The sequence below is a fragment of the Diabrotica virgifera genome, chromosome 3, assembly GCF_917563875.1.
Source record: "Diabrotica virgifera virgifera chromosome 3, PGI_DIABVI_V3a".
Classification (NCBI taxonomy): domain Eukaryota; kingdom Metazoa; phylum Arthropoda; class Insecta; order Coleoptera; family Chrysomelidae; genus Diabrotica; species Diabrotica virgifera.
The window spans coordinates 193,074,777-193,099,269 of record NC_065445.1 but is presented as its reverse complement, the minus strand read 5'-3'; the positions used below and the strand labels follow the sequence as shown (position 1 = coordinate 193,099,269).

The following is a 24,493-nucleotide window of genomic DNA, read 5'->3' as shown; positions in this document are numbered from 1 at the left end:
TATATGCAGCGTTGGGACAGAAAGGGTTAACGTACATACAATCGACGGATACCACACTTTTCACGTCATAGGTGGCATTTCTTGTATTGCACCAAAACATGCAATAGCTCCTAACCAATCCATTCCTCGGCTAAAAACTAAAGCCGCACGTGAGGTTTATGGAAGTCAGAGAGCTGTTCAACTAATGAACTAATACATTTTGAAAGGACAAAACTTCAAGGTTTATCAGAAATCAAGATCCGAAGGGAATGTTCACACCAACTGAAACCGGTTACTCCGTCTGTGCCTGATCTTCTGTGGCTCTAAGGGAAAAGCAGAGACATTCTCGGTATTTTAGGATGAAATGGATTCATGGAAGCTGTGAGAAGAGATACACTATATTCATATTATGAACTAACGTTTATTATTTGTACAGAAAACTAGGAGAAATTTATCAAATGACAGCATTCTAATAAAAACTAAAGTTTTGGAAAGTAAAAAGTGGGTTTTGCCGAGACCGTTAAAAATTGGCTATTTTCAACTTCCACTTTAGACCCAACCGTTCCTCTGAAAAAAAAAGTAAATAGTGATGTTTGTAGATAATTTTAAGTACTTTAATTTCTGTTGACAGACTATTTACTAAAAGTTAATAGTTTTCGAGATTTGAGCAAAAAAGCGGAAAAAAGCAGAAATTTTTTGCTTTTTTCGCGATTTACTCAATGTTCCGTCACGAAATTTTGTCCGCAAACCTCACATTCGGATTCAGCAGCCCAAAATCCATATACAATGAAAAAATCAGAACCACCCCAAAACTTTCCCACTAGGGAGCTCCTAGAGTACAAATTCACTGAATCAACACCCGCACACACACACACACACACACACACACACACACACACACACACACACATTTTTTTTTAATTTGAGAATCCATATCTTTATTATAAATCGCACGTTTGATCTATGTTGATTATAATGTATCTTTATTTTAGAAAACCATAAAATATCAATGATAATTCCAGTAATGGAGAGAAAAAATCGTTTTATAATTGGACTGAACAATTCGATAGCAGTTATGGACTGGAACAGAAAAGATAGTGAAGTAAAATCAATCAATAAACTTTACGAAGTTGACATAGATTACGTAAACTTTTTTACTGGCGGAAAATTTGACCTAACCGGAAGATTATGGGCAGGTAAGGTGTATTTTTATTACTTCTTGTAAGAAGACATGTGGATCTAAAACGTCATAATGTGGTATCTTTTTTCAGGCACTACGACTGACTATGGTGTATCTGGAAGTAAGTGAATTTAAACATATTCGTAGGTATAGCTGGTAAAAAATACGGTGACACTTGACTTTAGACATAAAAGAAAATTAAATAATTAGCCTAAAATACGTTTAAATCCTTCTTCTTCTTCTTTTTGTGTAGACATGACCCTGTGTTTTTTTTTTCAATGTACCTGCAATAAGTTGTCGTTCCATCGTTTTCGTGGTCTTCCCACTGATCGTCTGCCTACTGGGGAACCGTCCCTCACCATCGTTACTACTCTATTTGTTGTCATTCGGCTTATATGTTCGTTAAATTATACTCTTCTATTTCTTACCCAGTTAATAATGATCTCCACCTTGCATCTTCATCGTATATCTGTACTTCTCGCTCTGCCTCATCGTGTCTTACCAAAGATTTTTCGAAGGGTTTTCATCTATGCTATTTCTAGCTTTTTTTTGTCCTCGCTGTGTCAGGTCGTATATTTGCTTCGTATGTCATTATTGTAGTCCAAGAGTTCCCAACTCTTTTTGTCCAAGAGTTCCCAATTTGCTCGTAATAAGTAATATGGACAAACTATATGTAGACCCGGGCCGAAACATAAAAACGGGAAAAATCAATACACGTATTTGAAGGTGCTAAATTGTAGGGGGGATATAGTTAATTAAAAATACATACAGAGGTACTCGTAAATCGACCTCATTTTTTTATAAACAAAGGCCAAAGTTAGAAAATATTGTTTTTTGCCTATAGCATTTTTAGTATCATATTTACAGCAAAAGTTGTTTTATGAAAGTTATGTATCATGAAAAACCGATTATTTTGAATTTTTACAAGTTAAAATCCATAAAGAATTAACCGAGATAATTGCAAAAAACCACGTTTTTTGCACTATTGTGTAAATGTTAATAACTTTTACCAAATAGGTCGTAACGAACTTATTATACCTTGATCATGAGGCAATTAAGTGCCTTTATTGGTGTACAAAATTTCAAGAAGATCTGTTTCTCAGTTTGCGAGTTATGTTAAATGTTTATCCCAGACATCGAATGTTTAAACAATCATTGTTGCCCTAGGAGTATTTTCAGAGCTTTTTGGCAAAGTGCAATGAGTGATTAAAGACTAAAAGTACTAAGAAAGTTAAAAAAGAATATATTTGTTTCTTAATTGTTGTTGAACAGGTCGATAAAAAAATGGTGAGTTTTTTCCTTATAAGCAATTAGAATATCTTTGTTATTTTTTCTGATAAATATTTATAACTGGTTGTATCAAAAAGCTAGTGAAAAAACACACATTAAAAAAGAAAAATCAACTTTCTAGGATCAATAATAGCCAAGTTATACTTTTTTTTGCAAAATCAGATCTCGATTGTTTATAAATATTAAGAGTTGAAATTTTTACAGAATGATAATAAATTTCTATATTTTATATTGCAATTGATAAGTACGGAATATCTTCTATTTAAAACGAGTAATAACCCTTTAAAATGAAGTTACTCACGCTGACTGAGCTGGGACCATGTGATGGGGAAGATTGTCGGAGTCGTTTCGCGCGTCGAGATTTTGCTATAGAAAGTTCAATTTGGAGCGCTTGAAAATTTTTATAATATCTCAGCTTCCAGAGAACGTAGAGTCTTCATTTTTTTTTTAAATCAGGGTAACTCGATGAAAGAGTAAAAACTAGCTAATTTTCATTTACCGGAAAAATCGGAAAATTCTGGAAAATGGACTTTTTTATTCAACATTCATTTACAATGTTAATACTAATATATTTTGATAAATATTTTCATAAAAAATTATAAATTTGTAAATAAATATTAAAATATAATTATAGTATATATCTATTTATATACAGGGTGGTTCATTTTATTCGCCTCGGTGTCTGTACGGAAAACGACTTGATTTAAAAAAAATCTTCATAGACATACAGGGCAATTAATACTACAATATAAAAATAATGTGAATTATACAGGGTGCTACAAAAAGAGTGGTATATCAAAGATATATTTTTTATGGAACATCCTACAACTGATGAAATTTTTAAATTGCCCTTAAAAAATAAGTTAGACTATACCTAAATACAGGGTATTTTGATTCATTTAAATTTATACAAAAATATAAAATTTTAGAAAAAAATAAATATTTACAAATTTAAGAGTCGGTGACAAATTTTTTCTTAGATCTTCATAATAGACTATTCAGCATTTTTAAACAGATGTTTATTGTAACAAAATTTATAATTACTTAATAGTACATTTTTAGATTTAAAAACTAATTGAAAACAAAAACTTCCTCAAATTGAAAAAAAAATGTGTGTATAGATTATAATTATTGATCTTCGTTAATTATACACAGTTTATGTACAGGTTCATTAATTTCTTATTTCTTCAACATTATCCCTAATTTTGAGTAACAAATCTTCTTCAACTTCCACTTTCGTCATCTATAATAACTGTCAAAAGGTTGTAGCATCTTTTTTCGCCAGTGTCATCTGTGCAATTTATGAAAAGCTCGGTACAATTGATTTATTTCAAGAAATTATGGATAATGTGGAAGAAATTAATGAACCTGTACAAAAATTGTGTAGAATTAACGAAGATGAATAATTATAGTCTATACATAATTTTTTTAAAAATATTGAATGGGTTGCATATGTGAGTCCATATTAAATATAGTAATGAAACACAGACATACTCACAATCATTTAATTATACTTTGACGACCGGTTTCGATCTCTACAATATACAGATCATCTTCAGGTCGGCGTTACAAGTAGTTAAATGCTACAATAAGAGAAAACCTGTGTTAGAACAGTGTCTGATTGAAGGGATGTTAATAGAAAGCCAAATTTAAAAAATTTTAAAAAATTTTATAAAAATTTTTTAGAAAAAAAAAAAAAAAAAAAAAAAAAAAGTTTGCAACTGTTGACATTTCAGAATATTGTTATATACAAAGGCACACCTATGAGTAAAAATGCTCATAGGCATGTATGTGCAAATGGGTGCATACAGTTTGTGAATTTGTTGAGATTAAAATTTTTTTAACCATTAAAAACAAAATAAACATAAGCTGACTTAAATATGCTTCCAAATTCAAAGTAGTAATAATAAAAGAGATAGTAATATTGTTCTAATCTACTTACATGCCGTTACAAGGATTGCGTTGCAACTTGGTTGTTGTCATATTAGTACGTCCAAATTATGCTAATTGGTTTGTTAGGATAGTGATAGGGTAAACAGACATGTTACGTAGGTTAAAACACAGTAAGATTTCGAATTTGGAATGGATCCTGAAGGAAGATGCGTATGTGAAACGGGTGATGTTTTGTTCGAATGGAGAAAGACAATGCTCCAGGGGTTGCGTATTAATTGTAGCAAAGTGTGAAATGTTATTCTAGACTCTTGTACAAATGTGATGGTCTTAGCTCGTAGATGTTATACGATGCGGGCAGAGGTCAAAGCATAGGAGATGACACATAGGAAATTGTTGAAATAAATTAATCTAATTTAAGATGTGTTGTTCTCAGTAACTTAACTGAGGGATGTCATAAGTATAATAATAACATTATAATATTATGAAGTAGTAAGTGCCATACACTGTGAAACTATGAAGTGTATAGAAATTAAAAGAAAGCAAGTAAGTTAAATGAAAAAATTATTATTATCAAAAAGTCGGTTAAGAGACTTTAAATTGAAAATTGAAAAAGGTAAGAAATTGAGAAAATTAAAGATTATTTTGTTTGAGCTATTGTATAATGGGATATGTACAAAGAAAAAGAAAGAAACGAAATATTAATGGAAGGGTGTAGGCACTTACTTGAGAATAGTTTTTTTTTTAAATAAATAAATAAATTAACACATAACACATAGGGTTTAAAAGCACAAACACATAACAATTATTGGTAAAAGTTTTTTAAGGGAGGTAGCACTACATTTCCGCAATTCACTAATTAACTTATTTTTTATTTTTTATTTCCTGAATTGAAGTCTAGTTTTTGTGTTTTCATGTTTTCATGTTTTCATGTTTTCATGTTTTCATGTTTTCATGTTTTCATGACACTGTTCTAACACAGGTTTTCTCTTATTGTAGCATTTAACTACTTGTAACGCCGACCTGAAGATGATCTGTATATTGTAGAGATCGAAACCGGTCGTCAAAGTATAATTAAATGATTGTGAGTATGTCTGTGTTTCATTACTATATATAATTTTTTTAATTTGAGAACGTTTTTGTTTTCAATTAATTTTTAAATCTAAAAATGTACGATTAAGTAATTATAAATTTTGTTACAATAAACATCTGTTTAAATATGCTGAATAGTCTATTATGAAGAACCAAGAAAAAAATTGTCACCGATTCTTAGATTTGTAAATATTTATTTTTTTCTAAATCTTTACATTTTTCTAAAAATTGAAATAAATCAAAACACCCTGTACTTAGGTATAGTCTAGCTTCTTTTTTAAGGGCAATTTAAAAATTTCATCAGGTGTAGGGTGTTCCATAAAAAATATATCTTTGATATACCACTCTTTTTTGAAGTACCCTGTATAAGTCACATTAGGTTTGTTCTAGCAAACAGTCAAATTAGTCAGAAACCGTCAGCAAATAGTTGGTCAGTGAGAGAACATAATACAGTCACCAGTGCTATCCCCTCTACTTGCGCTGGTCCACTATTCGCTGATGGTTTCAAACCATTTGAAACTGATGCTAGAACAAACCTATTATTTTTAGATTGCAGTGTTAATGGCCCGGTATATTTCTATGAAGAATTTTTTTTAAATCAAGTCGTTTTCCGTACAGACACCGAGGCGAATAAAATGAACCACCCTGTATATAAATAGATATATACTATAATTTTATTTTAATATTTATTCACAAATTTATAATATTTTAGGACAATATTTATGAAATTATATGTGTTAACGTTGTAAATGCATGTTGAATAAAAAAGTGCATTTTCCAGAATTTTCCGATTTTTCCAGTAAATGGAAATTAGCTAGTTGCTATTGTTTCGTCGAGTTACTCCAATTAAAAAAAATGAAGGCTCTACGTTCTCTGGAAGCTGAGATATTGTAAAATTTTTCAAGCGCTCCAAATTGAAATTTCTATAGCAAAATTTCGACGCGCGAAACTGGACTCCGACAATCTTCGCCATCACACGGTCCCAGCTCAGTCAGCGTGTATATCTTCACTTTAAAGGGTTATTACTCGTTTTTTAAATAGAAGATATTCCGTACTTATCAATTGAAATATAAAATATCGATATTTATTATCATTCTATAAAAATTTCAACTCTTAATATTAATAAACAATAGAGATGTGATTTTTCAAAAAAAAACAGTATAACTTGACTATTATTGGTCATGGAAAGTTGGTTTTTCTTTTTTAATGTATGTTTTTTACCAGATTTTTGATAAAATCAATTATAATTATTCATCAGAAAAATAACAAAGATATTTTAATTGTTTTTAAGGAAAAAACTCATCATTTTTTAGCGACTTGTTTAACAACATTTAAAAAACAAATATATTCTTTTTTAACTTTATTAGTACTTTGAGTCTTTAAGAACTCATTTCACCTTGCCAAAAAACTCTGAAAATACTCCTAGGGCATAAACATTTAAACATAACTCGTAAACTAACAAACAGATCTTCTTGAAATTTTGTACACTGATAAAGGCACTTAATTGCCTCGTGATCAAGGTACAATAAGTTTCTTGCGGCCTTTTTGGTAAATGTTATTAACAGTTACAAAATAGTGCAAAAAACATGGTTTTTTGCAATTATCTAGGTTAATTCTTTATGGATTTTAACTTATAAAAATTCAAATTAATCGTTTTTTCATGGTACACAACTTTCATAAAACAACTTTTGCTGTAAGTATGATACTAAAAATGCTATAGGCAAAAAACCATATTTTCTGACTTTGGCCTTTTTTTATAAAAAAAATGAAGTCGATTTACGAGTACCTCTGTATGTATTTTTAATTAACTATATCCATCCTACCATTTAGCACCTTCAAATACCTGTATTGATTTTTACCCTGAATTCGCTCATATTTATTTTTCTACCCTGGTCTAATGGGGATATGTTGAATTAGTTGTGTACATGACTTTCTTCTACAGGCAGAAACCAGAGCGGAGAACGAGCGTAGTTACAAGGGTTCAAAGTCGCGGTTTTTATTTTAATATAATTTATTATTAATTAATAATAATAAAACTTTTAAAAGAGAAGAATGTGGACAGTCGAGATATACGGGCAATTGTCAATCTGCACTGGAATTAAAAAGCAACGGTTAAAATCGAAAATGTCGAAACAGAGGCCATAAAAATCAAGAGAGGTGTTAGACAGGGTTGCGTGTTGTCTCCATTGTTATTCAATCTGTACAGCGAAGCTATTTTTAAGGAAGCAATATCAGAGGAAGAACAGGGTATATCAATAAACGGAAAAATCTTGAACACCATAAGATTCGCAGACGACGCCGCTATTTTTGCAGACAGTCTAGATGCACTGCAACTATTAGTAAATAGATTACGTCAAGTCAGTATGGACTATGGACTACAAATGAACTTTAAGAAAACCAAGTTCATGATTATTTCTAAGCAACATACAGTAGTAAGGTTGGATATCGAGGAAAAACAAGTAGAAAGAGTGAATAACTACAAATATCTGGGAACCTGGGTAAATGAAAACAATGGCCAGGGTAGAGAAATCAGGACACGCATTGAAATTGCAAGACAAGCATTTATATAAATGAAAAAGATGTTTGTTAATCGAGACCTTCCTCTGGAGCTGAGGATAAGAGCCTTAAGATGCTACGTGTTCTCGACTTTGTTGTATGGAGTGGAATGCTGGACACTACAAGTAGAAAATATAAAGAAGTTGGAAGCTTTTGAGATGTGGTGATATAGAAGGATTTTGAAAATACCATGGTTCCAACGAGTTACAAATGCAGAAGTGTTAAGAAGGCTGCAAAAGGATTGCGAGGTGATAAAGAACATTAAAACAAGAAAGCTAGAATATTTAGGCTTTAGTTGTAGCTCATTAGATCCTTTCAGAGCAGCCGCCAATAAGGTACGGATAGCTGTGATGATAGCCAACCTCCGATAGGAGAAGGGACTACAAGAAGAAGAAGGTAATTTTAAATTCTAAGTAATATTAATAATAATACATAGATATAAATATAAATAATACTAAAATATAAAATAGGTACTAACTCGATATGTTATTGACTTACCAATCGTGGTATTTTCTTTCTATTGACTTCCTCTTTTAGTATGGGTAACCACATGCTACTGCATTCTACCGAGGAATTTACGACACAATTGGTTTCATTTAACATAATTAAAGCCGCTTCTTTGATTTTTCTCTTTTTACTATCTGTTTCTTTAAGGACTATACTTGAATCTCTCCACTGAACACTATGTTCATTATTCCATGCATGTTGACATATTTGAGATCTATCAAATTCTCTATTTTTAATATAAGACTGATGTTCACTTATTCTAATATTTAATGGTCTTGACGTTTCATATAAATAAAATTGTTCGCATTGACAAGGTATTTTATAAATACAATACTGTGTTCTTTCTTGTTCACTGTTAGGTTTAGTTTTAGATAGAATATATCTCAATGCGTTTGTTGGTTTGACTGTTGTTGAAATGTTGAATTTATTTCCCATTGTTTTAAGTTTCTTGGATAGCCCTTTTATATATGGTATTGATATTTTCCTCGTATTATTTCTTATGAACGCTATAGGATTCCGTTCTAAGTTTTTCTGTTCCATTCGATCCAAGCTTGATAATTCCTTATTTATAAACGATAAAGGATAATCATTTTTTAATAAAACAGATGTTAACAATTGTTTTTCTTCTTAGAATGAATTTTCGTTAGAACAAGTAATTTTGGCTCTATCATATAAGGATTTAATGATTCCCTTTTTAACGTTGATGTTGTGATTTGATTTGTAATTAAGATATCTGTTATGTTAGAGTGTGTTGGATTTCTATACACTTGGGTCTCATATCCAGTATCCTTCTTTGAGACTAAAATATCAAGGAAAGGCAGAGTGTTATTAGTTATTATATTCCTTTTCCATTGTAAATTTTATTATATTTTATTATATCTATGAGGCCATATTGAAAACACATCATCTACATATCTCCACCATACTGCGATTTGGGCGTCGAAACGTTAATAAAATCATTTATTTAGTAAAATTGTGGCTTATTTTCCATAAAAACTAGTTCATTAAAATTTGATATAATATAGATATAAATGTAGATTTTAGGGGGAAGCTTTACAGTTTTGATGAAGAAGGTGTTGTCAAGTGCCATCGAATTGGAATCGGTATTTCGAATGGTATAGCTTTTGACTATAATAACAAGAAAATGTATTTTACAGACTCACTAAGCCAAAGAATAGATCAATACGACATTGATTTTAACACCGGATCATTGTGTAGGTATAATAATAAATATATACATATTTGGCTTTTATTGCTTTTTAGAAGTTAATTCTTATTACAAGTTTTCACAAGTACTATGCAAACTTTGTACTTTGCATATTAAGAAAATATGAAAATTTAAGAAAAATTTCAGTAAATTTTGTTTAGCCGGATGATCTCACCGCACACTCAGCAAAAACAATATACTTTTATTATACGATAATGACAGTTATTATTTCCCCCATAACTCTAAAAATATCGACCGCACGAAAAAATTGTAATTAAACAAAATTATATAAAATCACATTTTCAACAATTTTAGTTTTCATACTTTTTGTCAAGAAGTTGAAAATGGCGGATATATTGAGCAAAAAACGTTTAAAATCAAAATGACGGCTAGCAACACGGAATTCAGTCGATATTTTAAATTTACACTACTATTGACCCTCCCTAAAGAGTAGACAAATAAAATTTGGGGCAGCTCGACTGGACTATCCCTGCTGTATTTGTTATCTACCACATATGGAAGTTGATGTAAGGAAAAAAGTTGGGCGTCTCGTCAAAATAAAGCTACTCACGAAAAATTAGCTATAAATGGTGAAAATAGGCCTGGGATCCCTGACTATAGGACATGCATTTAAATTTTGCTTATTGGTCTTAGTTTATCATGGAAAATTCATCTATATACAGTGATCACATTTGAGTTGGAATACATTCATTATCTCGAGAATGGGCGAATTGGAGAGAAATCCTGAGACAGGCCGATTTTTATTTTTAACTTACGACTTTTTGTCATATATATCATACTAGTGACGTCATCCATCTGGGCGTGATGACCTAATCGATGATTTATTTAAATGAGAGTAGGGGTTGTCTAATGGCTCATTTGGAAAATTATTTAATTCTCTATTCAGGATTATAAATATTAACATAATTATTTACACCCGGTGTCCAAAAAAATTTTTTTTGTTAAATTATTTTACACAAAAATAAGAATGTATGTAATTTATTTAATTCAAAATACATTTTACTGCTGTCAGAAAAACATGTAATAATGTTTATTTCACAAATAAACATTGCTTTTTGCTTAAATTCAATGTTCAAACTGCTAAGAGAGAGGTGGGTGACAGCTTTCATTGAATTTAAGCGAAAAACAATGTTTATTTTTAAAATAAACATTTCTTTCTGTTTTCCAACAGCACTCAAATGTATTTTGAAATAAATAAATTACATACATTCTTCTTTTGTGCCAATTAATTTAATGCAAAAAATAATTTTTGGACATTCTGTATAAATAATAATTATGTTAACGTATATGTTACTGAATAGAGAATTAAATAACACTTCAAATGAGTTAGCACACGACCTCTTCTCTCATTTAAAAAAAATCATCGATTACGTCATCACGCCCAGATGGATGTCGTCACTAGTATTATATATATGTGAAAAAGTCATAATTTAAAAATAAAAATCGACCTGTCTGAGAATTACTCTTCAAATTCGTCCATTCTCGAGTTTATGAATTTATTTTAACTCAAACGTCCTCACTGTATACTCAAAATTAAATTAAAAATATTTGGATATAATATTTAAAATTTTATTATTTGTAGCTAACAGGCAAGTTATTTTCTCGTTATACAACCATGCAGAATTTGATGAAGATGCCATATGTGGTGGCATGACGATAGATAAAGAAGGAAACCTATGGGTAGCAGTCTTCGAATCTTCAAGAGTGTACAAAATTAATCCACGAATACCAGATACTGTCTTGCAGATATTGCAATTTCCAAATTCACAAGTAAGTCATATGTACAGTGGAACCCCGATAAGTCAGCCCCCGATAACCCGGAAGTCCGGCTAACCCGGACCGATTTTCATCAGACAAACATTTCAACAATAAAAATGTACTATCCATTGCAAGATAATTCGGATGGAATTCCCCAGATTATTTTATGCTTGATATCATCTTAGTCAGTCTCTTAATCTAGGGAATCTTATCCGAATTATCTTGCAAGGGATAGTATGTAATATAATATTTGAGAGATAATGTGTATTTGTGTAATTTGAACTATGTATACGATAGTAAAAATGACTTATGGCACACGGCGGCAGCGGCAGAGCGACGGTCATTGTCTCGGATTTATCGGAAACAACAGGCACCTTTTATTCCTTTATTTATTTCAAACTGTCTTAGCATTGTTTAAAAAAGACTAAAAGATTATTTAAAAAATTCTTTTTGAAACAATGGTCTTAGTTTGCCCTGTTCATAACATCGTTCCGATTGTGAATGTATTGTTTGCTAACAATACAGTCTTGTATTGTTTGCTTCCGTTTGCCTAGGTTTATGTTTGGGTGTTTTTAATAATTTAGATGTGTAGGTACTGTGCATATATATATTTCATGTTATTTTAATTATAACTGAGTTTATCTGTAAGTATACCGTATTTTATTAATTTTTACCATATTCTCCGGCTAACCCGGATTTTCGATAACCCGGATCGGCCGCGGTCCCGATTAATCCGAGTTATCGAGGTTCCGCTGTATAATATTTAACAATATATTTAATCAATTCTCTTTTTATTAGGTTATAATTATTTCTTCTAGAAATCGCCCATAGAACTTGTGGAAAATATATGTATTTGGGTCACGAAATAAGGTTAACGCGTGACAACCATGCAAACATGCGAATTACTCAGAATAATAAGTTTAGGTTGGACTGCATTCGGAAAAATGAGAGACATGTTAAAAAAACAAATATACCAATCTATTTAAAAAGAAAAGCTTTTAATCAGTGCGTTCTATCAGTTCTCCTAATACAGAGCGAAAACCTTAACCCTTACAAAAACATCAGTTGAAAAAATGAGGAGACAACAAAAGATGGAGAGATCAGTGCTTGGAATAAGCTTAAGAAATAGAGTAAGAAACGAGGAAATTCGTAGGCGAACCGGAGTCGAAGATATTATCTAACGTATTATAAGACAAAAATGAAGATGGGCGGGACATGTTGCAAGAATAAAAGACGACAGATGGACAAAAAATTGCTTGAGTGGAGACCACGGGCGGACAAGTGAAGCCAAGGAAGACCCCCAACGCGGTGGACCGACGACCACAAAAGAACTATGATCAATTGGATAACAGAGGCACAGAACAGAAGAAGATGGAAATATCTGAAAAAGGCCTATGTTTAACAATGGACAAATCAGGGCTGATTGATAATGATCATGAGAGTTATTTCTTCAAACACAAATTGCATCAACTGATTACGGCTCAGTAGTATATAACTTAGCTAGGATCTTTTCTTAAAGAACTAGATGTAATTCAAAATACGGGACTACGAGTTGCTTTGGAGGGCTTTGGAGCAATCCCCATATTAAGGCAATGTAGTGAGTTAGGGGGGCAAACCCCCTAGAAAGAGATTTTTTAAATTTGTCGTTTGCTTGTAAATTTTTATCCTCTGCAGATAACCTTGTTTACCACAATGTTTTTAACAATCGTATTAGTCAGTACTTTTTATCTCAATTCATAGATATAGCATAATATTTCCGACCATATACCACCATAACGAAAATTCTCCTCCTCCATGAACTGTAAATAAACCACGAATGATCACTGATCTATTAAAATTTAATAAAGACGAATCCCCACAAACCATAATATTAAATCACTTTAAAGACATCATGGATAGATTTAGCAACTACCAACAAATCTATAGAGTCGAACCAGCTTATTGGAATAGCCTTCGTGCCAAACAAACGTATTCCTATAACCGGGATATTCTAATAACCGATCATTGGCGGGTAGTAAAAACGTTTCGGGATCTCTAACTACTATTCCTTAAAGGGAGATACTCCTATAACAGGTATTCTAATAAGCGGGTTCGACTGTACTCATAATGCTAAATTTAAATTGCTTAACAACTGGACTATCTCGAATGCAGAATTGTACACAATTCTTGAAGCTCTAAAATTCATTAACAAAACGGACCAGAGAAATTACACAATCATAATATATAACTTACTAAATGAACTCCCTTTGTAACATATAAAAGATATACTCCAACAACTTTATTCATTAAGACATTTTAAAAGAACTTCAAAATACTACAAAGGAAAACAAACACGTGGTATTGATCTAGGTTCCATCTCATATTGGAGTACATGGTACTTAACTATCTTAATAATTGTGCTTAAAAAACGGAAGTTAGTTGTGCGTGGTAAAACAAATGGTCGCAGCGTTACGAAAAACTACGTCAAATTAAAGACAACTCTTTACAAAAGCATGCCTTTGTGTTACTTAGGAGAAAACAAGTTATCTTTTCTCGATTCCGACTTGGTCAAACACATCTTCCATCATACACATATTTTACCGAATCAAAAGAGATACCTCCCCCCTCCCATCCTGCAAGCCGTAGCAAACAAACATAGCAGTATAACCTAATATTTTAACCGAATGTCAAATATTCCAGGAAACAAGAAGTAAACTCAACCTTCCCAACGACATATTCTCTGAGCGTCTTAGAGACAACAAAAATCTAAACATCATAAATAGTTATTAAGATACCATGGGTATTATCCATAATACCCGTGGTGCCTTCAACATTTAATGTCCCACTAAATATTCTTTATATGCAAACAAATTGAATGAATTTTGGATTAATTAGTTTTCAAATAAATACATTTACCAGCAATAGCCGTAACGAAATAATTGTGGTAACCACAGTTTTACTCAGGTTGTTATTTGTCAACTTGACAGTATTAACTAGTTATTTAAATGTAACAACCTAGGGTGTTATTTTGAAATATAACGCCCTAGTAGGCCAGCGGCAGACCCCTAATTTGAGGCTTAGAAATCGAAAACGCGACCATGATACATCCATGATACGTGAATATCAAATTTTGGTAATTCTTTATATTTTCGAGGTCGGTGAATCCGAATATATGAAGTTTATTTTATCTAGAATTGATGGAACATGTTCAAAAATCAATTTTGATAATTTTTCATATTTACCTCGCTGTATATTTGGTTGCTGTAAACATTTCCTGTTGAAAATTTTACTGTATCATCTTTCAAGTATTTAGATGACAACGAGATTTGTCCAAAATGTTTAAACAAATTAAAATAGGGGTTGTTAATTTTTAAACATCTTGTCGTCTGATTTCGTTATTTTTATGTTTACTTAAAAAAGTTATGTGACAAACTTTTTAGTTTATAATTTTGGCCAACACAGCAATAAAATATAATTAATGAAGAAGTTTTCTGTAAAATTTCAAGTCAAAATATGCAATAAGATAAAAGTTATGTGACTTTATAGACAAGTGGCACTCTTCCAAAAAAAAACGCTTATTTCTCGAGATACTGACCACGGTGTGGTGAATGGCTAATTTTGTTCTTACCTTATGTTTTTGATGATGCTGAAAACGAAAATAAGGTTTATTTTGAATTTTAGATGGAGGAACATTGTCAAAATCACAATTTTACCCTAAAAATAAAAAAAAAATTAAATCACGTTTTGTTAAAACTAAAAGTTGCATTATGGTTTTCTATTAAACATTTTATTCTTTGTACCCTATACTTTAATATAAACTTGATTAAAAAGCTAAATTTCAAATTTTGTCACTCAACTTCTACAATTAAGCTTTGAAATTCAGTAATCTGCTCCTCTCACTTTAAACAATTCATAACTTTTATTATAATGAGACAGAAATATTGAGACACATCATTATTTTCAGAAAGGTAAGAAATATATAGATACTGTAAAAATTTTAGAAAAAAATATTAAAATGGAACAGAGTTAATAAACGCGAAAAATGTGATTTCATTTTTTTTTATTTTTAGGGTAAAATTGCGATTTTGCCAATGTTCCCAATATTCCCAATGTTCTCCCACGTAAAATTCAAAATAAACCTAAGTTTCGTTTTCAGGACCATCAAAAACATACAGTATAACCAAAATTAGTCATTCACCACACCGTGGTCATCATACCACACAGTTTCTCGAGAAATAAGCGTTTTTTGTGGTGTGCCGCTCGTATATAAAGTAACATAACTTTCTATCTGTTGCATATTTTGACTTAAAACTTTCCAAAAAACTTACTCATGAATTATGTTTTATTGCTGTATTGGTCAAAATTATAAGCTAAAAAGTTTGTCACTTAACAAGTAAACATGAACCTAACGAAATCTGACGACAAAATGTTTAAAAATTAACAACTCCTCTTTTAATTTGTATAAGCATTTTGTACGAATCCAAATATGATATATGTAGTAAAATTTTCAAGAGGAAAAATATTAACAGCAACCAAAGATACAGCGAGGTAAAGTTGAAAAATCATCAAAATTGATTTTTCGTATTTTTGCATAAAATTTGATTTTTGAACATGTTCCTCCAATTTTAGATAAAAATAAACTTAGTATTCAGATTCAGCCACCACGAAAACATGAGGAACCACCAAAATTGGCCATTCACCTTAAAGTTGATTTTCGTGGTCGCTGTAACGTAATTTTAGGGGTTGCCTCGGCTCACCTGTTATAGGGAAATACACTCACCGGCACAAAATTCCGCCACCCAAAATTTTTGATTAAGTTTGGCAATAATATAACTTTATTATTTGTTCTCCGGTTTTCACGATTCTTCTATCAGTTTGTAGGTACATGTATTAGTGTCGTTTTTTATTATTCCGGTAACAAACATTTTTTGCTTAGATGGTATTATACGGGGGTGAAAGGAAGCATTGTATTTTCTCTTAAATTTAAAAAATTCTGTGGAAAATTTTGAGGGCTGATTTTGTTTCATACTCCTTTTGTATTATCCTGGAAGTATCACTAATGTTTTGTTTTTTGAATTATCCGAATATCTCTTTTCTGGTAAGAGCTGTAAATAAAAACACTGCTTTGAAGGTTTTTTTAATTAAAAATATCAAACTCACTAAAATTAACAAAACAAAACAAAATTAACAACAAAACAAAACAATTCAATAGCGGGTATGTCCACCTCTTGCAATGACTGCTAGCAATCTGTTTGGCATCGAATAAAGATGTGTTATCCTTGTCTCGGAAATAGTCCGATATTCCTCTAGCAGGGCCATAACTGTACCAAATTTTTTGGAGGCCTAGGATGACGGCGAATAGCATTCTTTAATTTACCCCATAAATACTCAATATGATTGAGATCTGGGCTGCAGGGCCCCCGGAAGGGTAACTGGCGCCTCTTAAGGCATTTTGGATCATGTTTTTCTATTTATTTTTTGAAGGTAGGTCGGTAGGTAGGTAGGTGCTTGAAATAAAGTAAAAACTGAACCTTAGAAGTCATATTTATAGTCCAGTCACTCACGGTAAAATATTGCAAAACCTTCGAATTTTAAAGAATTGCTTGCATTGACATGGAATTTGGCATACACATACCTAACATGTCAAATAAAAAAAGTGATATTGTGTGGATGAGTGCTTTTGCCCTGGATGTGAGTTCCACCCCTTCTCGGGGGTAAAAAAACATAGAAATATTCAAAAAAGGAATTGGATAAAATGACTAATTTTAAGTAACTTTTGTTCGATAGGGTTTTTTCAGTAAATTCAGTAAGTATTTTATCGAACAAAATGTTCTTAGCAAAAATAAAGCTTATAAAAAAGTGAAAGTGAAACATTTTTTTTTGTTTTTTAAATTTATAACTTCAAAAGTAAGTAAGTTACGCTAAAAATAATGATGGCCCCTTTTTTGATAAAAAAAAATCGTGAAAATCACCCCCTAATTAGCGTCCCAAATGAAATTATTAATCGTTACCGCTTCACTACAAGTTACTTATGTATTGTTTGTATGATCTGAAGTTTCATCGGTTCAAAGGTTTTTGAAAAGACTGTTCTAGTTAAAAGGGCTTGAACGAGTCGTTAATCACAGGTGTATCCAAATTTTAAACAGCCATATCTTAACAAATTTTTGTTTTACAGGAAAACAAAAAATCCAAAATATTCAGAATTGAAAAACCTACATTTTTTACTGCTTGAGATTTTTGGTATCAATAATATATTTTAAGCTATTTAAAAAAAGCAATTTTTTGCAAGATAAAAAAATTTTGTCCAAAAGATTTCTTTTACCAAAAAAGGGACCAACTTTATTTTGAGCATAACTTACTTACTTTTGATGCTAGAAACTTATTTAAAGAACAAGTATAAAGCTTGTTATAAACACTTTTGGTTATTTCACGTTAAAATATTCGATTTGAAATTTGAAGAATAAGAACCTACTTTTCCTTAGCTACAACTGTCCTTCTACTGGGTTTATAGGCTTCATATGCCAGCCATTTTTTAAACTTTTTGTAAGCTATTTTTTGATAGGAACATGTTTTTCGATAAAATACTTACTTTTTGAGTTATTTTGGAAAAACCGTGTAATAGGGTTTTTGTTACAAAATTAACATATTCACTCGCAAATAGCTCGAAAAGTATTAACTTATTGAAAAAATTCTATAGAAATAAAGTTCCTTAGAATTACTCAGTTTATCCAATTCCAGGCTTATTTTAAACGTATGTTTTTCACCCCCGAGGAGGGGTGGAACCCACCCCCAGTGCAAAAGCACACATCGGCACAATATCACTTTTTTACTTGTTAGCTATGTGTAATATGTGTACCTATGCCAATATGTATTTCATATCAATGCAAGCGGTTCTTTAAAATTCACAGCAAAAACCGTGAATAAATGGACTATTATTTGTAAACTAAAATATCAAAATGAAACAAACACAATAAAATCATAACAAAATAAATTAAAATGCCTGACTTCCCACATGGTCTTGCATGTAGGAATCGGCAATAACTGGATGATATACCTACTAATAAAATTTTGTGTGTATTTATTATACCTTCGTCTTCTTTATCTAATATTTCACGACCATGAAAGTTAATTTCGACCAAATCATCTCTTTCCCTCCACTTATTATTGTATTATAAGGCGAAGTAGATGGAATTTAGGTCCTCTAATTATTATATGGCCGAAGTATTCTGTTTTTCTCATGTTTTTCTTCTATTTATACGTAATCCTATTTAATTTCTCAACTTTTATAATAAAATTGATTTTTGTTTTTTTTTTGTTTGTTTTTTTTTCCAAATTTTTTGCAATTTTTTACCCTGGGTTTTGGCGCCCCTAAAGGATGGCGCCCGTGTGCATTGCACAATTTGCACATATGGTAGCGGGGGCCCTGCTGGGCTGCATGCGAACCATTCTAATCTTATCAATCCAACCTCTATTTTATGAGTCAATCAGTGTTTTTATTTACACAAAATGGTACAGCTCTTACAAGAAAACAGATATTCGGATAATTCAAAAAAAAAATTTTAGTGATGCCTCCGGGATAATATGACAGGACTATAAATAATAAAATCAGCCCTTTCATTTTTCCACAGAACGTTTTAAAGTAAGGAAGAAATACAACACTTCTATTCACCCCCTATAATGCCATGCAAGCAAAATTTTTGTGTTACCGGAATAATACCAAACGATATCAATACCTGTACCTTCAAACTGGTGCAAGAATCTTGAAAATCGGAGTACAGAAATAATAAAGTTATAAATTATCAAACTTAATCAAAAATTTTGGGTGGCGGAGTTTTGTGCCGGTGAGTGTATATCCATATGTAATTGACTTTGAAATCAGGTCGTTATTTGTCAAATAATAGACCAGTCGGACATTAAAGTTTTTAACGGCTATAGGCATAAAAATATTTACATTATAATCTAGTTTGTATCACAAATTATATCAGTTCTCTTTTTATGTTACAGACTAAGAGCCGCTATAGGTGAAATTTCTTAATCATTTTAGGCACGATGGGACCCTATAACTTAAATAGTAGAACCTAAAAGAAAACGTTTGAACACGTGCCGTCACTTTTCAGTGGCACATGCGTCGACAGTGGCGCATCAAACTTTCCACTTATGGACGGGATAAATAAATTAAAAGTTAACAGAACTTACTAACAGAATTAATTTTTTTTATTTTTTTAAGTTCTAGGTGATTAACACATAGGATTCATCGTGATTTTAACCCACCACCCCCTTCCCCCTGCCCCCACCATCAAAAACTTCATTTTTCGTTTTTATATTTGTTTGGTGGGATGCAATCAATTTTAAAATTTCAAAAAATTCACACGCATAGTTGAGGCTTTTATAAAATATGCCTATTTTTTATAGACCCATAGGTAGAGTGTACATAACCTCAAAAAATTAAAAGAATTTTTTTTTTCAAAAAAGCGTATAACTTTTTTTGAGGAATAGCTGCAGGTCTAATTTTTTCTTAATCTTGTGTGTTTTATGAAACACTATATTTTTAATTTTTTCAGATTTTTCCTTAAGTCTCCCCACCTTCAAAAATCCGAAAAATTGTTTTTTGGGGGATTTTCCCTATTTTATAGACTTCATAATATATCAAATCAATTTTGTTTTTATAGGTTATATGTAACTTGAAGTAACTGAGTTCTTTAGAATATTTAAAAATCAGAAAAACACGTTCAAACTCCCCAAAACCCCCTTAAAAAACAGTTTTTTGGATTTTTGAAGGTAACCAACGTTACAGAAAAATCTGAAAAAAATTAGGAATATAGTGTTTGATAAAATACACAAGACTAAGAAAAAATTAGATCTGCAGCTATCCCCAAAAAAAAGTTATATACTTTTTTTCAAAAAAAAAAATTTTTAAATTTTTTTGAGGTTATGTACACTCAACCTACATGTCTATAAAAAATATACGTGTTTTATAAAAGCCTTAACTATGCGTGTAAATTTTTTGAAATTTTAAAATTGATTGCATCCCACCAAAAAAAAAATAAAATCTAAAAATAATGTTTTTGATGGTGGGGGCAGGGAGAAGGGGGTGGTGGGTTAAAATTACGATGAATCTTATGTCTTAATCACATAAAACTTAAAAAAATGAAAAAAATTAAATTCTGGTAATTAGGGAGGGTATTTATTAATTTATGTATCCCGTCCATAAGTGGAAAGTTTGATGCGCCACTGTAGACGCATGTGCCACTGAAAAGTGACGGCACAGTGCTCAAACGTTTTCTTTTAGATTCTACTATTTAAGTTATAGGGTCCCGTCGTGCCTAAAATGATTAAGAATTTTCACCTATAGCGGCTCTTAGTCGTATTAGTATCTAGTTAATATTAATCAACTATTTTCAATGGGAAATAAGCCACAATTTTACCAAAAAAATGATTTTATTAACGTTTCGACGCCCACGTCGGGTGTCGTTGTCAAAATACAAAATATTACTAAATTAAACAAAAATGTTGTTGCTTAGTAAAATATTCTTGTAATAATTTATTTAATCTGACTCATTTATATCGACAATTCAGACATGTATTTTGTATAAAGTAGAAGACTTTAAAATGATATTGCCAATATTGATAAGTTGCGTTCCTGGGATGACTTTACTAAAAGATAGTTCATTTGATTACATAAAATCAACCCAACTCAAGAATATCCGCCACAAAGATCATAGCATGTGATCTGTCTTTAAAAAGACAACCAAATGCAACGGTGGTAGTAAAATATTGTATACAGTGCGTCCATAAAGCAACGCATAAATTCATTATTTCGTAAACCGGCGGCATTGAGGAAAAATCCCGAAACAGGTCGATTTTTATTTTTAAATTCCGATTTTTTGGCATATATATTATACTAGTGACGTCATCCATCTGGGCGTGATGACGTAATTGATGATTTTTTTAAATGAAAATAGGGGTCATGTTATAGCTCATTTGAAAGGGTATTTAATTCTCTAATCACTAATATAAACATTAATATAATTATTTATACAAGATGTTCAAAAAAACATTTTTTTAATTAAAATAATTGAGACAAAAAGAAGAATGTATGTAATTTACTTAATTCAAAATACGTTTTACTGCTGTCAGAAAACAGGAAAAAAATGTTTATTTGACAAATACATATTGTTTTTTACTTAAATTCAATGTTAAAGCTGCCACCCACCTGTGTCTTGGGCAGTTTGAACATTTAGTTTAAGCGAAAATCAATGTTTATTTGTCAAATAATTTTTTTTATGTTTTCTGACAGTAGTAAAACGTATTTTGAATTAAATAAATTACATATATTCTTCTTTTTGTTTCACTTATTTTAATTTAAAAAACGTTTTTTGAACACCCTGCATAAATAATTTTATTCATGTTTATACTATTGGATAGAGAATTGAATACCCTTTCAAATGAGCTATCACATGACCCCTATTCTCATTTAAAAAATCATCTATTACGTCATCACGCCCAGATGGATGACGTCACTAGTATGATATATTTGCCAAAAAATCGTAATTTAAAAACAAAAATCGACCTGTTTCGGGATTACTCCTTTTAGTCGCCGGTTTACGAAATAACGAATTTATGCCTTACTTTATGGACGCACTGTATAATAGTTAATATTGTAACCTTTCTTTGTTTTAATATGTATTTTTCCATTATAACCTGAGTTGTTCAGACGACTTTACGTCGCCTGTAAAAAAAAAATCATAAATTTATTTGAATAATTCTACATTTCCATACTAATTTAACTAATGATAGAAGCAAGTTCCCGAAACAAATAATAAAAATGAACTATTTTTAGATAACTTCTATCACATTTGGAGGAAAACATTTAGATGAGCTATATGTAACTTCAGCAGGGATTCAAGGAAATATGGAAGAAATCCACGGTTGTGTCTATCGGGTTACTGGATTGGACGTTAAAGGAGTGCCAGCAGACAAAGGCGTTGTTCTTTAAAACCGAGCAAAATAGTTAAACTTTTTTATTTATTTTGTAATAACTTCTAAATAAATTTTAAATAAAAAACGTTTTTTAATTAATCTTTTGCATAAGTTTATTCTCTTAATAATTTTGGTATTATGCAAATTGTCATAGTTGATATACTATCGACAAGAATAGAAGAAAATATGGCTATCGAGATTTAGCTTTTGGTATTAACCCTCGTAAGGCGGTGCTTAGATTCTTAAGGCGGAGACAGATATCCGCGCCGCGAGCTCCGCGCCGTGTGAGCGCCGCGCCGTGTGAGCGCCGGGCGTTCGTGGCGCGGTTATTGTTTGTTAAAATTTTTCATTTTGACGAACCAGAGGAAACCTACGAACGTTTAGTAATTGTAGATAATCATGTCTCTGTCCTGTACTTCTACTACATCTTATTTTGGTATTGTTCTGAAACTATTTTCTAGTGGCATCTTATGCAATTTCCTATTTTATGTGGAATAAACCACAGTTTGAGTTTGATTCAAGTTTATTTGACGTTCCAAATAAACAGTAAAAATATCTCTATAAAATATTTCAAACGTTTCGTGTTGATTTTGAGAGTAAACTAAATGTATGAATAAATGTTTACCTTGTCGGGATCAAATCATGAGGTTCTTTTTCCTCGTTATTTACTATGAGATCACCAACAGAAGATTTCACTGTAATCATCATATTTCTGATATTCTCTGATTTTCTTTCTTCTGATTTTCGGATATTCTTAAGTTAAAGTTGATTTCATGTAATATGTAATCGAATGAACTTATCATCTTCCAATAAAGTCAACCCTTTTGCGTTTCTGATCTCCTGATATAAAATCGTAAAAATTGTCGAATTTTAAGCGAAAGGCCATACGGGCGATAATTTACGGCGCCGTAAGAGCAGTAAACCTGACATTGGTTGACTAACTACTTCATCTACAATTGGTTAGTCAACCAATGCCTTGTCAGGTTTACTGCTCTTATGGCGCCGTAAACTATCGCCCGTATGGCCTTTCGCTAAGCGATTGTTTCAGTCCTGAACATTTCAGGGATTACCTTTTTCGCTTTCCAGCGACACAATTATAATATATCTGCTTGTTCCTACAACCAGAAAACTCCAGAAACAAAATTAGAGAACTATGGGTTCTTCCAAGTTGTGCGTTACCTTTTTCACTTTCCGGTGACACACTTGTAATGTATCTGCTTGTTTCAACTACGTAGCTTCACCAGAAACGAAGTTAGAAAACTATAGGTTCTTCCAAGTTGTGCGTTACCTTTTTCGCTTTCCGGTGACACAATTATAATATATCTGCTTGTTCCAACTCCGTTGCTTCACCAGAAGCGAAGTTAGAAAACTATAGGTTCTTCCAAGTTGTGCGTTACCTTTTTCGCTTTCCGGTGACCCAATTATAATATATCTGCTTGTTTCAACTCCGTTGCTTCACCAGAAGCGAAGTTAGAAAACTATAGGTTTTTCCAAGTTGTGCGTTAACTTTTTCGCTTTCCGCTGACACAATTATAATATATCTGTTTTTTCCAACTCCGTTGCTTCACCAGAAGCGAAGTTAGAAAACTATAGGCTCTTTCAAGTTGTGCGTTACCTTTTTCGCTTTCCGGTGACACATTTATAATATATCTGCTTGTTTCAACTGCGTTGCTTCGCCAGAAGCGAAGTTAGAAAACTATAGGCTCTTCCAAGTTTTACGTTACCTTTTTCGCTTTCCGGTGACACAATTATAATATATCTGCTTGTTCCAACTCCGTTGCTTCACCAGAAGCGAAGTTTGAAAACTATAGGCTCTTCCAAGTTGTACGTTACCTTTTTCGCTTTCCGGTGACCCAATTGTAATATATATGCTTGTTCCAACTCCGTTGCTTCACCAGAAGCGAAGTTAGAAAACTATAGGCTCTTTCAAGTTGTGCGTTACCTTTTTCGCTTTCCGGTGACCCAATTATAATATATCTGCTTGTTCCAACTCCGTTGCTTCACCAGAAGCGAAGTTAGAAAACTATAGGCTCTTCCAAGTTGTGCGTTAACTT

General features: G+C 31.6%; 1 protein-coding gene across 5 annotated transcripts in view; it reads left to right on the top strand.

Annotated features, from left to right (window-relative positions):
• Positions 1–22,524, top strand: part of LOC114330338 (regucalcin) — a 39,747-nt gene extending 17,223 nt beyond the window's left edge. For 2 of the 5 annotated variants that reach the window (XM_028279664.2, XM_028279662.2), the window contains 5 exons: positions 972–1,175; positions 1,251–1,280; positions 9,652–9,708; positions 11,305–11,492; positions 22,300–22,524. In XM_028279664.2, coding sequence (XP_028135465.1) covers positions 972–1,175; positions 1,251–1,280; positions 9,652–9,708; positions 11,305–11,492; positions 22,300–22,455 — 635 coding nt within the window. In that variant the 3' untranslated portion in view covers positions 22,456–22,524. Of the gene's footprint in view, positions 1–971; positions 1,176–1,250; positions 1,281–9,531; positions 9,709–11,304; positions 11,493–22,299 lie in introns of all 5 variants that reach the window. The other 3 variants (XM_028279661.2, XM_028279660.2, XM_028279663.2) reach the window with 2 other exon arrangements.
• Positions 22,525–24,493: the final 1,969 nt, after the last annotated feature.